Source organism: Panthera onca, chromosome B4, assembly GCF_046562875.1.
Source record: "Panthera onca isolate mPanOnc1 chromosome B4, mPanOnc1 haplotype 2, whole genome shotgun sequence".
Classification (NCBI taxonomy): Eukaryota; Metazoa; Chordata; class Mammalia; order Carnivora; family Felidae; genus Panthera; species Panthera onca.
Window position 1 is genome coordinate 119,440,108 of NC_138345.1, and position 15,979 is coordinate 119,456,086.

Sequence of the window (15,979 nt, forward strand, 5' to 3'; positions counted from 1 at the left end):
TCACCATCATGATTCACTGCTTACTGGAAAGCACAGAGCTAGCCTTAATCTGATTCTCACCACAACCTTGAGAACCAGGTAGTACTATCTTCTATTTGCACTTGGGAAACTGATGCTCATGGAGGTTAAGAGACCAGCCCATGATCTCACACCAAGTAGGAGAAACAGCCAGACTTCGAAAGGCATCCTGTGCCTTAAAGTGTACTCTTCTTTCTAATTCCTACTAGCATAATGAAAAATCTCAAACAAGTCCTTGACATAGCCCTATAGTTCTACTTCATTTTCCTAGTAAATTCCCTTCCCCATTTTCTGAAGTGACTCTTTATATCTCCTCCATCTTCAAATCATCCACATCCTTGTATCATAATTGTCTAGAAAATAGAAACCACTAGAGGAAATATATATCCATATTTTCATCTCTATAAAAATCATTATAGTTCCTATCTTCTGTCTTCCTTCCTTTACAATTGGAACATCCCCATCAAAGACAATTCCTCTACTTATCTCGGGATTCCAACCCCTCTCACCTTCATTCATTCATTCAATCCTTCTTTCTTCACCAATATCAATATCTCCCTTTCTTTTTAAAAAAATTTTTGTTTATTTATTTATTTTTTGAGAGAGAGAGCAAGCCAGGGAGGGGCAGAGAGAGAGAGAGGGAGAGAAAAATCCCAGGAAGGCTCTGCACTGTCCGTGCAGAGCCCGATGCAGGGCTTGAACTCATGAACCATGAGATCATGACTTGAAACAAAACCAAGAGTTGGATGCTCAACTGACTGAGCCACCCAGGCACCCGTCAACAATATCTCCCTTTCTATCTGATCATTCCTTTTAGTTGCAAAACATGACTCCAATCTCCCCAGTTTAAAACCATCTTCCTTTGTCCTCCAAATCACTTACTTGCTAATTTCTGTGCTCCCATTCTCAGCAAAACTTCCTTCAATAGTTGTCCATTCTACTATATCTTACACCCAATGTAATATGGCTTCTGTACCCCTTCTCCACTGCATGTGTTCTTGTTAAGTTTTCTAGTGGCCTCTGAGTGGCCAGATTGGTGGCTCTTTCTCTAGTCTCACTTCACTTGATCCTTCATCATCATTCTGTTCAATTGATCACTTTCTCATGGAACAAGTTTTGGGGGAAAGATCTTTCCACTTTTAGACACTTTGAGTTGGAGGTGTCAGACAAAATAGAAGTAGAAAATTTTTGCCTTTGTTGAATATAAGTGAGGTAACCTAAGGTGAATGTGTGGAGTGTGAGAGAAGAGGAAAAGGGCTAGACCCTAGGGAGGTAGAGGCAGAGAGTTCTACAAAGGAGCCAGAGAAGGGGTGACTATCAGGGCAGGAGATGCTGAGGATACAGAAGCCAAGGAGGAAGCAAGTGGTCAACAGAAACAAAGACCATAGAAAGATGAAGTAAATAAGGATTGGCAAGAATATATTGTACTTGGGGAATTAAAAGTTCATTAGTCACCATGTATAAATAATTTCAGGATGTTGACAGAGGCTAATTGTATCAAGGCTTGATTGTATTGAGTTGAAGTGCAAGCCAGCAATTTGGACATTTCTTTGGAGAAGCTTGGTTGTGAAGAGAAGAGAAATTAGGTAGCATCCAGAACAGATATAGGATTGAGGGAGGGTTTTGAAAAAAAATTAGGTTATATCTGAGTTTGTTCAGAGATTGCAGAGAAGAAGGCTTGCCTAATGTTATACCATTTATGCTAGAACTAAAAATAGAATTTATTTATATTGTCTCCCAGATTAATTGAGATAATATATGTACAAGAGTTTTAAAGACTATGAAGTGCAACAGGAACTTAATATGGTATCCTCATTTCCACTACCTCATAATTAATTACCAGGAAGTAATTTGATTACATTTTTTTTTACTGTATAACATACCCTCCATTCCATTAGCCATCAAAAGAACCTCATTGTTATTTATCCAGCAGTTCTTAAATGATTGAATTGATATGAATGATCTTCTGCTTGCGTCTTTTTTTTTTTTTTAAGGAGTAGGGGATATCTGGAGTAGATATTGGCCAGCCTGTATTTTCTGTTCACTTGTTCTGAGCTAGCAGATAACAGGACGGGTTATATAGTTATAGGACTGATGAATACTAAATGCTCAACTCCTTCTCTATAGGATTACTCCTTTCTGATAAAAGAGTGTGTAATATAACTCCTGTCAAATAAACTTGAGATACTTTAGATTCTAGGCCTGTTATTCTCAGATATCCTTCAAAATTCTAGAAGGACAAACCTAATTCTTCTTGCCAGCCATCTAAACAGACATTGGCTTATAAACCCAAGATGTTCCACAATGCTTTGGATATGAATCCTAATCATCTTTACTCAGTCTGACAGAAGGTAAAAGTTTAACAATCTGAAATTTAATTCTGTGGACTCAAGGGGCAGAAATCAATGACCTGATATTCAGAGGCCTTTATTAATTATTCATCGTATTTTTCTCTTCTCCTAATATGCCTCCATAACTTCTAAGTAGAGTTATAAGGACTCTTGTTTCTCAAAACTCTTTTAGATCATATGCTGTTAAGTGACTGGGTAGTTTCCAATGTCTATGATGTGCATGGTACATACAGACCAGATGAGGAAGTCTGGGATGAAGTCAGTAACATGTCCAGGCAATGACCTGGAAGGTTATTTCTGTGTTCTTTAGCTTGAGTTTTCTGGTGGATAAAAATATGTAGCAATTCATAATGACAACCCATTACACTTTAGAAAAGATTATTCTGAAAGGTAAATCATGGCTTCCATGAACACTACTCCTGTTTGCTGTGGTGTCTCATGTATGCATGGAATGGCTCCCACTTAGGTAGTCTCATAGTCTCAGGACAGACTTGACCTGGCGGTGCATGATTTTTATAACCCTATTTAGGGTTGGAGATTCCTTAGTCTGGACTTCCTCATCTCTACATGAGGCAAGGTTTTTCTTCTCTCTCACCTTTCTTCTTGGTACTCTGAATAATCCCTCCAAGAACAAGGGATGCTTATGTTATTTTTGTTTGTTGAGAACCCATACCTTTCTTAGCTCACCTACATTATGTTTCCCCAGCAAATCTTGATTTTTTTCCCCTTTGGACTGTGACCAGGGTTTGAATCTTGAGTGCTTTGGGCCAGATATTTGGTCTCTCTTTAAGTTTTGTAATTGGTAAACTGGAATAATACTACATACTTCATAACATTTGTGGGAGAGGTAAATAGAATGTAGTAAAAATATATATAACAATTTTGTGATAAAATAGTAGTTATTTTATTAAATTGGTTATATTTTCTTTTCTTCCTATAAAACATGACTTATCTAATCATCTATTCCCTTAGGCTTTTCTACCAAATGGTTATCAATAGTCATCATAAAGATGGAAAACAAATGAATATTTCCTATAAATGTGATTTATTTAGGGGCCAGCAGAGCTGCAAAGTATAATAGAAAGAGTGCAGGGCTAGAGAGGTAGGAAGTTCTCAGCTGTGGCCCTGCTGCTTCTCCTGTTGACTAGAAGTGTGACCTTGTACATGATTACCCATGCGTGCAAAACTATAAGTTATCAGGAAGATTGCATTTATCATTGATGAAAGAATAACATCAGATTCTTTGAACATTTTAAATCTCATGTAAACCTCAAGTACATTAAGATTAATTCAATTAATCAAGTACTTATTGTGTGACCGTTATGGACTGTGCTTGGCAACATGAAGGATAATAAAGGATATGCATGTACACATATTTATTAAGAACGTTTATGGGCTTAATTGTGTTCCTCATAAATTCATATGTTGAAGTCCTAACCCCCAGTCCCTCAGAATGTGACTTTATTTGGAGATAAGGTCTTTACTGAGGTAATCAAGTTAAAAATGAGGCCATTAGTGTGGAACCTAATCCAATATGACTGGTGCCCTTATAAGAAGAGGAAATTTGGACACACACACACACACACACACACACACACACACACACGCACACACACATTTGTGATTTGAAAACACAGGGAGAAGACTACTGGCAAGTGAAGGCCTAGAACAGAGCCTCCTCTCATATCCCTCAGAGGAACCAGGCTTGCCAACACCTTGACCTTGGACTTCTGGCCTCCAGAACTGTGACAATAAATTTCTGTTGACTACAGCACACAGTTTGTGGCAGTTGGTTAAGGCAGCTATAGCAAACTATACAAGGACCTATTATGTACTAGGAAAATAATACTGACCAAAACATTGTTCTTCCTTTCAGGGGAAAGAGGTAAAGAAGCAGATAATTCCGCCTGTGTGATAAGCCTGCTCCATTCAAGGATGTGTATAGGGTGCCATGGGAAGCCAGTGAAGGGTAGTTGAGCAATACCACAACAGAATTTGTAAAAGGCTCCCAAGAAGGAACCTCTGATCTGGGCTTTTGAAGTAAGGGTTAGCAGGCTAAGAATGAGTGCAGGAAGGGAACTGAGTAGAGAACAGTGTGTATAAGATGCTGTGTGCAAAGACTTGGATGTGTGATTAGGTATGGCTCGGTTGTAGAATTGTAATAATTCAACACAGCTAGAGCTTAAGAGGGGTAAAAGATGAAGCTGCAGAGGTGGGTAGGATCCAAATCAGTAGAAGAAGTCTCCACAGAGGGGGTGGGGTGGGGGGCAGGGCCTTGAGGAATGGGTTTTTCTTGAATAGGCAATTTGGAGGAGATAAGCTATGTTAGGTAGAAGGGAAATTATGAAGAAAGTAAAGGTATATATTTGGCAGTGAGTGTTCTAGTCTGATTAAAGCAGAGGCCCTCTTGAGAAGTAGTGGGGATGAGGTAGAAAATTAAGAAGTGAGATAAAGAAGTACCTCAAAGGACCAGAAGTACAACTAACTGGGAGTGCTTCAAGGGCAGGGCTGGTGTCCTGTTCCATGTCTACAATTTAACAGGGGCTCTCTTAACAGTCACTGAATGAGTGATAGGAAGAATGATGAAATAAATGTGGTCTTAGTGAATTGAGCAGGGACTTTTAGAATAAAAAGGTTTGGTTTTGAAATCCAGGTGGTACTGGGCAATTTTTTTTTAGCCTTGTTGAGTTTCAATTATGAATATAATAATAATAATAATAATATTAAAATAATTCTCTTCATTTATAACTATGGAGATACTAATACTTACTGAAAAGGATACAGTGAGAATTACAGGGGATAATTTATATGAAACCAAACAGAACTTTAAAATTCCATCCAATCAATGTTTATCAGAAGCCACTATATGCCAGGTACTCTACTAGGCTTTAGGAATACAGAGATAAATAATACCTGGTCTCTGCCTCTAAAGGAACTCATATTTTAGGGTGGGAGGTAGACATCTGAACATATAATTACAGTGCAATATAATACAGATTAGCATAGGGCTAAGAGCAGGGTGCTGGGGTGCACAGGGACAGAGTGATTATGACAGCCAGATGACAGGGTGGTATAAGGAAATACTTCCTGGAGGAAGTGATGCTCAAGCTGAATCATGAACAATGCTGCACAATTAGGTGAAGAAGGAAGATAAAGGAATTCCAAAGAGTGTGAACTACAGGCTCCCTTTGCAGCTGTGTTTTTCTAGTTCCTATGCCTGTGCATTTCCCTTGCTGAAAATATACTCCCAACTGATTGGTTAGAGCAAAAACACCCTCTCTAGCTCTTATGAGACTCCTGAAGGCTGGCTTTTGCTCTGAATATCCTCAGCTATTGACTGGGTTCTCTTTAAACCAAACAGGCCTTCAGGAACCTTGCTGTAGCCACTTGCCAGATTCCCTTACTCCCTTTTTCCTTCTCTCTTTCTTTTATTCATCCTTGTTTGCTTTTTTCTTCCTCCTTTCAGCAAACATTTACTGTGCCTACATGTGTAAGCCATGGGTTGTCTCTGGAGATATAGAGGATCAAAACATATTTCTAATTCTCAAGGAGTTAAAAATAATTGAGTACATTAATCAAGCAGCAAACTATGGCTCCTTGACCAAATCTGCATTTTTGTAAATAAAGCTTTATTGGAACATAGTCACATCCATCATTTATATATTGTCTCTGGCTCTTTTCATACTAAAACAGCAGAGGTGAATAGTTGCAACAGAGACCATATGATTATCAAAGCCTAAATATATTTACTATCTGGCCTTTGACAAAACAAGTTTGCTGACCCCTGTTCTATTATTTGTGTGTGTAGGTAGGTGGACATGTAAATAGCTAATATGGCACAGTAAAAAAAGTTGTAAGAAAGGGAACTACAGAAGAAGCATTCTTGACCCATGCTTGGAGGGTCAGGGAAGAAGTGACAGCTAAAAGAAGTGACAACCAGGCTGAGAACTAAAGGGTAAAAAGGAGTTAAGAGGGGAAGGAAGGTCATTCTTGGCAGAGAGCGGCAGGTGCAAAGGCCAGGCAGTGAAAAATAAATACATGGTATTTATACATGGCCCTAGAACTGTAGAGAGAAAATGGTAACAGAAGAGGCTGAAAATTAAATTGGGGCCATAAAGGATCCTGAATATGAAAGCCATATTAAGGATTTTGGAAACATAATCTCCCGTAAGTAACTGAGAATCACTGAATTATTTTAAGCAGAGTAGTGCTAAAGCAAACGTGTGCTTTAGAAAGAGCACTCTGGCTGCAGTAATACTTAACATTTGTTGGGCATTTGTTCTATGCCAAGTCTGTGCTAAATGCTTTGCATGCATACACGTATATGGAAATGTTTATTGAGTAGCTGGACAGTATTGGAAGCCAGGTAGAAAGAGGCAGAGTAGGGACAGCTATGGATCCATGAGAACTAATGATCTCTCTAATGGATGGACAGGTAGAGCACCGTGCACATTTAGAGGTGGAAGGAGGATTAGGAACAGGAATGATTGGAAAGGGCAGTGTAATGTCACAGAACCCTAGCAAATATCAATAAGGGAGTAAATGTCAATAAAGATTGGGTGCTGAAAATAAGACATTGTAACGAGGGCAAGAGAAATGAAGTGAGAAGAAAGGGGGCTGGGATTTGGCAAGAAGCAGGTCACAGCTGACTTCAAAGAGAACAATTTTAGCAGAAGATCTGGGAAGCAGGCAGGATTATAGGGGTTAAGGAGGTGATGGGAGTGAGAAAATGGAGGTCATTGCCTGTGAACACATGTTTGAGAGAACTGTCTTTTTAAAGAAGCAAAAAATATAATTGTGGCTGGATTTCTTAAAATTAGTCTGTAATTCAGCAGTTTGAATAAGTTTTCTGATTCATGAAGTAAATTCTTCACCCCAAATATCTGGTCATTTGAAGCAATACTGGAGATGAAATTATGCAAATATGCTACATGACTAAATTAAAGGCCAATTCATGTGAGCAGGAGTTAGTAATGGGAGTCGTAGTACTGCATTATTAGAAAATGGGGCAGCTTATTTTAATGCTTAAAAAGGTAACTGCAATAACATCTAGGTGGAAGAAAAGGCCTCCTCACTATCACCAGATTAGAATTTCAGCTAATGTTTTTTCTGAAAGCCATTCTTCTAAGATGGTCATCCCTGAACATGCCTTCATTTCTGACTTTCCACTGCACAAGCAATCAGTGTCCTTCCACGGCTAATGAGATCTACAGAAACAATTAACAGCTCTGCCAGCACCAATATTGTACCCTGAAACTTTAAATGGTTCAAAATATTAAATAACAAGTCCAAAGAACATTTCTCCTAGATCCCTCATTAGGTTGATTTTACAGATGAGTAAACCGAATCATAGAGAAGCAAGGCAGTGGAAATGAGAAGTCTTACTTGAGTTCTCTCTCACACCACTTCGAGGCTGTTGCCTATTACATTTGTAATTAAGCTGTTGTCCAGATAAAGAATGACTCCCTCCTGACTTTGACTTTTGGATGCCAACAGACTTTAAATGCCTGTAGTTGAAAAAAGAATAATTTTTTTTTTATTTTGCAGAAGTGGATGTGTAACTACTGGACTGAGTTTGTAAAATTATGGCTGCACATTCACCATAAAGCCACCCACTTCAGAGCCTGCACTGTTGCAGAAACAGGATGAAGTGGAGAGTGTGGCAGGTATTTTTCTCTTGGACCTTGAAATATCAGTAACTTTATAAAATTTTCTTAAGAAATATTTGAAACAAGAAATCATCCTGGGGGTTATTAGTCTTGGCCTTTAGGGACAATTTATTTTTCTGCTTCACAAGTTTAACTTCTTTCTTGGATCATAATGCTGCTAAGACACATAAAAGGTCATTTTGTCAGGTCAACTGCAAATGGTGCTCTTACTACAGAAAAGTTATGTAAAAGAGGAAAAGAGAAGTAAGCGCATTAGCATATAAAATGCACCACAAAATGGAAAAGGAAATTTCAACTACATACTTATAAGGTGACTCTTTCTTAAATCTTTTGTCCAAATGGATGACTTCCAAGAGCTCTGTGGCTTTACTTCAGTTTCTAATAGGCACTACTCATGCTGACCTTCAGGAAGTCCTTTATGAATGCTACTCACCCAAGTGTACAAAAATGCCAAACCACATAGGGCTTCTGGAATTATTTTTATTTTTTACTCTGTAAGGGCTGCATTTTGGACATTTTAATAATGGTCAAAGCATCCTAAGCCAACCTAGATGGCAACTGCTAGAAACATAGGAAGTGTTAAAAAAAATGAGTTGGCATAATTTCATTTTTTCCCTTTTTTTGATTAGAGTTTACAAATATAACTACTAGCTAGTTATCCTGGTGAGGATATGAGTCAGTCCTCCTCCAATAATATAAACTTCTTGATTCAGTTTTTGGACCATAAATCTACCATAACACTGTCAGTGTTTTGTTGTTATCGGTATCTTTATCTTTCTTTACCCCTGCTATGAGAAATTTTATTTCTTCCATTGCCTACTGTACTTTATTGCTGGAAAAGCAATTGTTAGTAAGTAATGTGCTGAAGGATGGTGATTATATAAAAGAATGAGGGCAAGATCCCTGTGATAGAGTGTATGTGTGTGTGTGAGCACATGATGGAATGAGTGTCTAACATGCATGCAAATGATATGTAGGTCTGAGAGCAATATTGTAACCTAATAGAGGTCAAGAAGCATGTATTGTTCATGGTTACATTCCCAGGAATTAACACTGTTTCTAGCACATACAAGATGTTTAAGAGTTTGTTGCATGAATGAATGAATGAATGAATGAAGGGGGCTAAAACTTCATGTTCCATTGGTAAAACAAGGCTTCTAGTTTAAACAAGAGGCTGGTGATCCATCTACAACAGTCCGCTGTGTGTCTAGTTGTCATGGGATGATGTCTATATACACAGCATTATGGTAGGACTTGTGATAAAGGCAAGGCAATTGAACACACAGAACATGGACTTGAAGAGTTTCTAGTCTAGTGGGAGAGACAAGATATATACAAGTGAAAACTTTTAATTCTAGAGAGTGAATAATGGCATGCCAAATGTAATTTTTCATACTGAATACAACCACTACATGAGTTCAGAGAAATGAGAGGCTCCAAAGGACTAGCGTCATTAAGGAAAGCTACATAAACAAGGCAGGGATTGAGTTGGACCTTTGAGGATAAAAGAAAGAGGGAAAGGAGAGGAAATAGCTGTAGAGGATGGGGGGAGGAGAGTACAAATGAGCAGTCATCAAGATAAGAATAGATAGTTTGAGACTTAAAATTTAGCAAGCAGTCATCAGACTTGGAAAAAGGAGAGGATGATAGAAATTGCACAATAAGGAAGTAAATAAGCATATACATTTTGTACATTAAACACTTCATATCAAAACTCCTTGGTTTAAAAAAAAAAGTAATGTTGAAACACATATATTTTAGGGCCCCGGCAGCATTCCCAGAGGCTAGTGAACAGCATATGTCTTACAAGGGGGGAGCTGATGATGTATGACTTCAGAGGGGATGAGCAGGTAAGTGGGGCTTGGATAAGTCTTCAGATGAAAAATTCTGTGTTAAAGGGGCTTTTGAGTGCAACATAGATCTGACTCTCCCAAAGTCTTAGGTCACCTGATATAGTTTTGTAGTTATTTAATTGGATCAATTTCAATTTATTTTATATATTTAATGATACAAGAAAGTCAAAACTATGTGCACAAATGTCAGCAAAGCAGGACCAGGTACATAAAGAAAAAGTTTGGTATTTTGATTTTAGGCACTGAAAAAAAATTCATGCATCAATAAAATCATGGATAAGCATTAAGGGCCCAAAGGAGAAGTAATAATTGATAGAGATACAAAAATAAATGGGAGTCCTGCTTTTTCTAACTATGTCTAGGAATTGATATAAGAAATCTTTATTACAGTTAATCATAGCCATGTGGATAAATCATCCATATATTGTATTTACGTGTGAGAGTATGTAGAACAGAGTTGGTAAAAAATATTTAAGCTTTCAATAAATACTTTGGAAGTCACTTATATAGAAAACATTCAATAATGGAATATTGATTAAATAAAAAAAATAACTCTTGAGAATGTTTCCTAAATAAAGTATAACTATGCGCGGATGTACAATGAAGTTTCAAGCAACATTAATTATACCCTTTTGATGTCTCTACTGTCTTGTTCTAAAAAGCTAATAAGACCTGCACTACATCACAGTTAATGGGAGTGTGGTGCTTGTTGCTTAGGCAACAGGATGAATAAATGCAGGTCAGAATGTGCTTCAAGAAAAATAAAAGCTAGAATATGATACTGAGTGGAGACTAAACAGGTCTAACAAATATTTCACCCCATTAATGAAATCTGTTTCTTAAAGTGGGCTGATTATATTGGTATACTTAACTAAATTCATAATGAAATAAGTTTGATTATGGAAATCAATCAATAAATTTTGTAAATGTAGAAACTGATTTTTTATGACACTAGTAGTAAATAGTGTATAGCAGCAGATAAAGCAACAATTGATGACACCATTTTATGATTAGCTCAATTTTCATAATTAGCTCCTCTAAATGATCAAAGTTTTTATTTTTTAAATTAACTGTCTCATGAAGAAAGTATTTGACTTATTTGCATTAACTGTTTTCTAATTTTCTGGAAAATTATATATAAAACTTAGAATTGAAAAAATAAAGACAATAATCTATGGAGAAGCTCAAACCTTGGTTTTGTCACATATACCCAGGATTTTTGCCTCCCAGATACACTTTGGAATGCTTATACATAATTCATTCCTGAACGTTGTTTTAAGACCTCCAAATGCTTATTTGAAACTTGTTTAATTAACCTTTCAGTTTTAGGCTTTCAAAACGGGGTTATATTTGCTCAAATGTGTTTAATATTCAGAGGAAAATTATGCTGAATTAAAATATTTGGAAGTAGCCAGAATCCAAAGACCTAACTTCTCATGGGATCAGAATAAATTTGGACAAGAGTATGAAGAATGGGAATGAGAAAGTCTTATCACAGGTAGAGTCAGAGAGAAAGAATAAAGACATCAAAATGTACAGTAAATATAAATAACCATGAAAAGATCTCCATCCTGTTTGATAGTTCCCCAAATGCTTAGTATTCTCTGTTTAGTGTCCTAAGCCTGTCCTAAATCTTCTCAGTGTCCTAAGACTGTCATAGCAACTGAAGACATTTCACTTTTTTTCCTGTTTCAATACCCACAATATCTTGTCTGTCTAATCAGTGACAGTTCTCTTTAACATGAGAAAAATAACAGTAGCTGCATATCCTATTATAAAAAACAGGTTCATAAAGAGTTCTATGCATACAATTACTTTGAGCTCATACATCTTCTTACATTTATGTAGCTTTTTAAAAAAGCTCACGGAGGATACACTTTTTTTGGAAAAGAGGCAGAAGTTTAACAATTTGACCAATTTTTAAATCTGTAATAGTCAAGTTAAGCTCGGAGAAAAGTCATCTCAAATGGAAATTAAAAAAAAACATAACTAGCTGTCATATTCTGTTACCAGTTCTCGTATGAATAAGCTTCAGATGTCAGCCCCAGCATTTTATTTGGAAATAGCTATTAATTATTTCTTCAAGCCATTTGTGTGCTATATGCTTATATTATGTAGCTCCCTCTAAATTTAGGGATCAGTAATATATGTGATGGGAACTTAAAAGCAAGGAAAGGTAATAAGGACTGTGACGTAGCTTAACAAGGGAAACTGATGAGCACTGGGGGAGATATATGAATGATTAGAAAGCTGTATTATGGGTCCGCACATCTCCCCACCCTCCTTCCTCGCCTATATTCATCACAGTGAGAAGTTTGCACACACCGGGTTTAGACTGCATGCAGACTAGTATTTAGAAGTATATGAATGTATTTGGTCCATCAGCCTCTCTTTCTAAACAGACAGGTAATTGATGGAAGTGTTTGTTTTCTACCTAAAGTAATAAAAAACACTTCAGTGCTCTTCAATCAGCATATGTAAGTAAGTGAATGTTCTCCATAATTGACCATCTGAAGCAGTTTGCTAACAAATTAAAGGTCATCCACACAATTTAAACTGCTTATCAAACAATTATCAGAAAAAAAATAATCTTCACACCGTAAACATAACAGATTGTCAAATTAATCATTAAATGCTGATGCTCAAATGAAAAAAATATGTTTTAGGAATCTAGAATTGACCAAAGAGTACTATAATCTAACTGGGTATTCTGAGATTACAAATTTATAAAAAGCACACAAAGAATGACAGGGAGAATATAAATGTTAATCTTCTTTCACTGCCTATAAATAGTACTCTCACCGGTTCATTCATATAATACATATGTATATGGATGCCCGTAGATCTCATTTTTCAGCAAGTGTCTATATGTACACAGTAAGTTCAGTCCTAAGGGCATCCAATTTTCTGATGCAGTTACATATATAAATTGACCCGTTTTGGTGCAAATCAGGCTGCCTCTGAGCCGTGTAAGACACATAAGAAGCAAAGACAGACAAAAGGCAGCTCCATGGACACAGAGAGCGTCTTACCATAAACTGTACATTGTCAAATCCATTAGCCATCAGGTGGTTCTCGTACTGAGGTAGCCCAATGCTTTCCAACCATTGTCCCACTGTTTGGACGGGGCATCTGGGTCCTGTAAGAGGATGAAGAGGGAAGCGTTTAAGCAGGGAGTAGCCGTCCACTGGGTAATAGCGGTAGTCCTGGGCTGAGAGGTGGCATTGCCACATCATGCTCCTGGGAAAGTTGCTATCAAAGGAGCCCGCCAGCTTGACAGATTAATGTTCTCAGCGAGAGAGCAAAGTCAGAAGTAAAACATAGTTTGCCAGGCAGGCTGTGGAGTATGACTTGATCCTAGCTCCACATTTCTTACATATTAATCTTTACTACCGACCAGTACGTCATACAGCCCCCAAAACCAGGCAGCAGAAGAAGGCATATCAAGCTGTCAGCTTAGGCTGGTCTGCGTTCTATGTGATTGTTGGAGTACTCCACAATGAGCAATGCACGGCCAGCAGCCAGAATTCTTTTTATCAAGTACTCCTACACTCATCAGTATGCAGCTCCATGCTCCCTGCTCCCCCTCGCTCGCTCCCCTTCATTACCCAGCCCAGGCTACACCTCGCATTTTCAATAATAGCCATCAGATAAGGCAGATTTTTTTTTGTCTGCAAGCTGTAAGCCTGCTGCTGCTGCTTCCTCCTACACACCCATCCAAGCGTCAATCCTGAATGATGAGAGCAGTCAAAACAAATGCAGAAAATAGCAAGACTCAAAAGCAAACCAAAGTGCTTAAATCTCAATTGAATCTTCATACTGGTTATACGTTACAGGGCTATTTGTTGTGGAATTTTACGTTTCAAAAGACACCAGGAAATGTAAAGCTTTAACTATAGCTTATAGCGGAGCTCACTACAGGTTTCTTTTTTCCTCTCCTTTTCTTCTCTTTCCTTTCTTCTTTTCTAAATGCAACACAGATAAATGCTTCTGATGTAAAGCTTTACAGGGTTTTGAGAATAATTATTCTCTTTCTTTAACATGCTGTATCAAAATGAACCTCTGTGAGATATTTTTTTTTCCTTTCTGAATTACTGCAAAATACAGAAACTGCATCGCAATCTTGAAGTCAAGATAATTCATTTCTCATTTGCAGGGCTTATTCCAAACAAAAATATTATTAGGCACAAGAAATCCCTTTCCCCTCTGATATTTATAACCCAGTCTACCAGGGTTAGCATTCTAAATTAGCTATAAAGGTAACATTACTGGGTAGAGATTTTTAATAAAGAAGAGCCCTAACCAAAAATAATTCAAGAATAACAGATGCAAATGTGTGAGTTTTACTGAATGGCAGACAGATTGAGTAATTTATTTAATAATTACAAGAAACCAGAGATTAATAATAGAACCCACAGGACCAGATCATAGGAAAGAATATATGTTCTTACTTAAGACTGGGAGAGAACTTGTGGAAGGGTTAGTCTAACCTCTCTCTTAAGGCAGAAATCCCTTGTCACAGAGTGCCCGGAAGATTATCATCCAATTTATGCTTGAATACTGCCTGGAACAGAGCTCTTACTACTTATCAGGAAGCCTCCACTTATTAGATTTTTTTACTTCCTACCTGGCTCTTACTCACTGTCTCCAGCTCTGCCTTTTGGGTTACACAGACTGGGAACAGTGCCTTTTCTACATAAAATGTTTTAAAAATCAAACATAATTCTCATCTCCCCAGAAACAGTGTCTGGCACATAATAAGTGCTCAATAAATATTTATTAAATAAATTAAACATTATTTTTCTTCTTTCCCTAAACCTTATCTTTCTCTTTTTAAGAACATTGTCAGCTTCCCTGGCACATAGACATCAAACTTCAAAACATCTTGTACTCCCTCTTTCACTGCTGACAGGCATTCTCGAGTTCTAGTTACCCCTCACCACTGTCTCTTGCATCCATTCCCTGGATTCTATTTCCTGTTTCATGTTTATGGAACTGCCATCTACTTTGATTCTGTTATCTTAGTTTAGGCCCATGTGGCCTAATGTAACAATAGCATCAAGGGGTGGCTTCGTGGCTTAGTGGTTAAGGGACTGACTCTTGACTTCAGCTCAGGTCATGATCTCACAGTTCAGGAGTTTGAGCCCCATGTTGGGCTCTGTATTGACAGAATGGAGCCTGCTTGGGATTCTCTCCATCTCCCTCTCTTTCTCCCTTTCCCCTGCTGTCTCTATCTCTCAAAATAAGTAAATAAACTTAAAATATAAAATGAAACAAAAGCCTCTATGTTGGTCTTCTATCTCTGATATTTTAAAATCTATTTTATACATGGGTGTCAGACTAATCTCTCTAAGACAGTTTTAATTATTATGCTTTGTTTCAACCCCCCCCCCCCCATGGTTTTCAGTGGGCTTCAAAATAAACTCACAGTTCCTGTGATAACATTTGGGGATCTCCACAATCTACTACAAATCATCTGCATTTATTTACTTTTCTCCAGTACTCCAGTCAGGTAGGATCACTGGCTGGTCTCTAAAGGAAGCCTGTAACATACTTGGGTTGGTTTTGTTATGTCCCTACATTTTTTCCCCTTCGTTGGCTTTGGATCAGATAACATTTCCTTTCTGAAATCTTTTATAATCCCTCCTAACAGGAATAACTCTCTTATTTATCTGTTTTAAGTGGCATTATTAGATCCTCTATTAGAACAAATATTTTCTGTGTAATATTGTAGTTATTTTGTACAAGACTTCTCAGTGTAGAGCTATGTCTTGCTAATACTGCTTGAAGTAAGGACTCAGTATGCACCTGCTAAACCAAATAATATAATTTTTTTTTTTTTAATTTTTTTTTCAACGTTTTTTATTTAGTTTTGGGACAGAGAGAGACAGAGCATGAACGGGGGAGGGGCAGAGAGAGAGGGAGACACAGAATCGGAAACAGGCTCCAGGCTCCGAGCCATCAGCCCAGAGCCTGACGCGGGGCTTGAACTCACGGACCGCGAGATCGTGACCTGGCTGAAGTCGGACGCTCAACCGACTGCGCCACCCAGGCGCCCCTATAATTTTTATGTCATAATCCAAACTAC

General features: G+C 37.7%; 1 protein-coding gene across 15 annotated transcripts in view; it reads right to left on the reverse strand.

Annotated features, from left to right (window-relative positions):
• ANKS1B (ankyrin repeat and sterile alpha motif domain containing 1B) overlaps positions 1 to 15,979 on the reverse strand; it is a 1,079,287-nt gene that overhangs the window by 365,156 nt on the left and 698,152 nt on the right. For 13 of the 15 annotated variants that reach the window (XM_060656669.3, XM_060656668.3, XM_060656666.3 and 10 more), the window contains exon 15: positions 12,924 to 13,030. In XM_060656669.3, the coding sequence (XP_060512652.3) occupies positions 12,924 to 13,030 (107 nt within the window). Of the gene's footprint in view, positions 1 to 12,923; positions 13,031 to 13,267; positions 13,405 to 13,441; positions 13,461 to 15,979 lie in introns of those variants that run through there. The other 2 variants (XM_060656670.3, XM_060656671.3) reach the window with 2 other exon arrangements.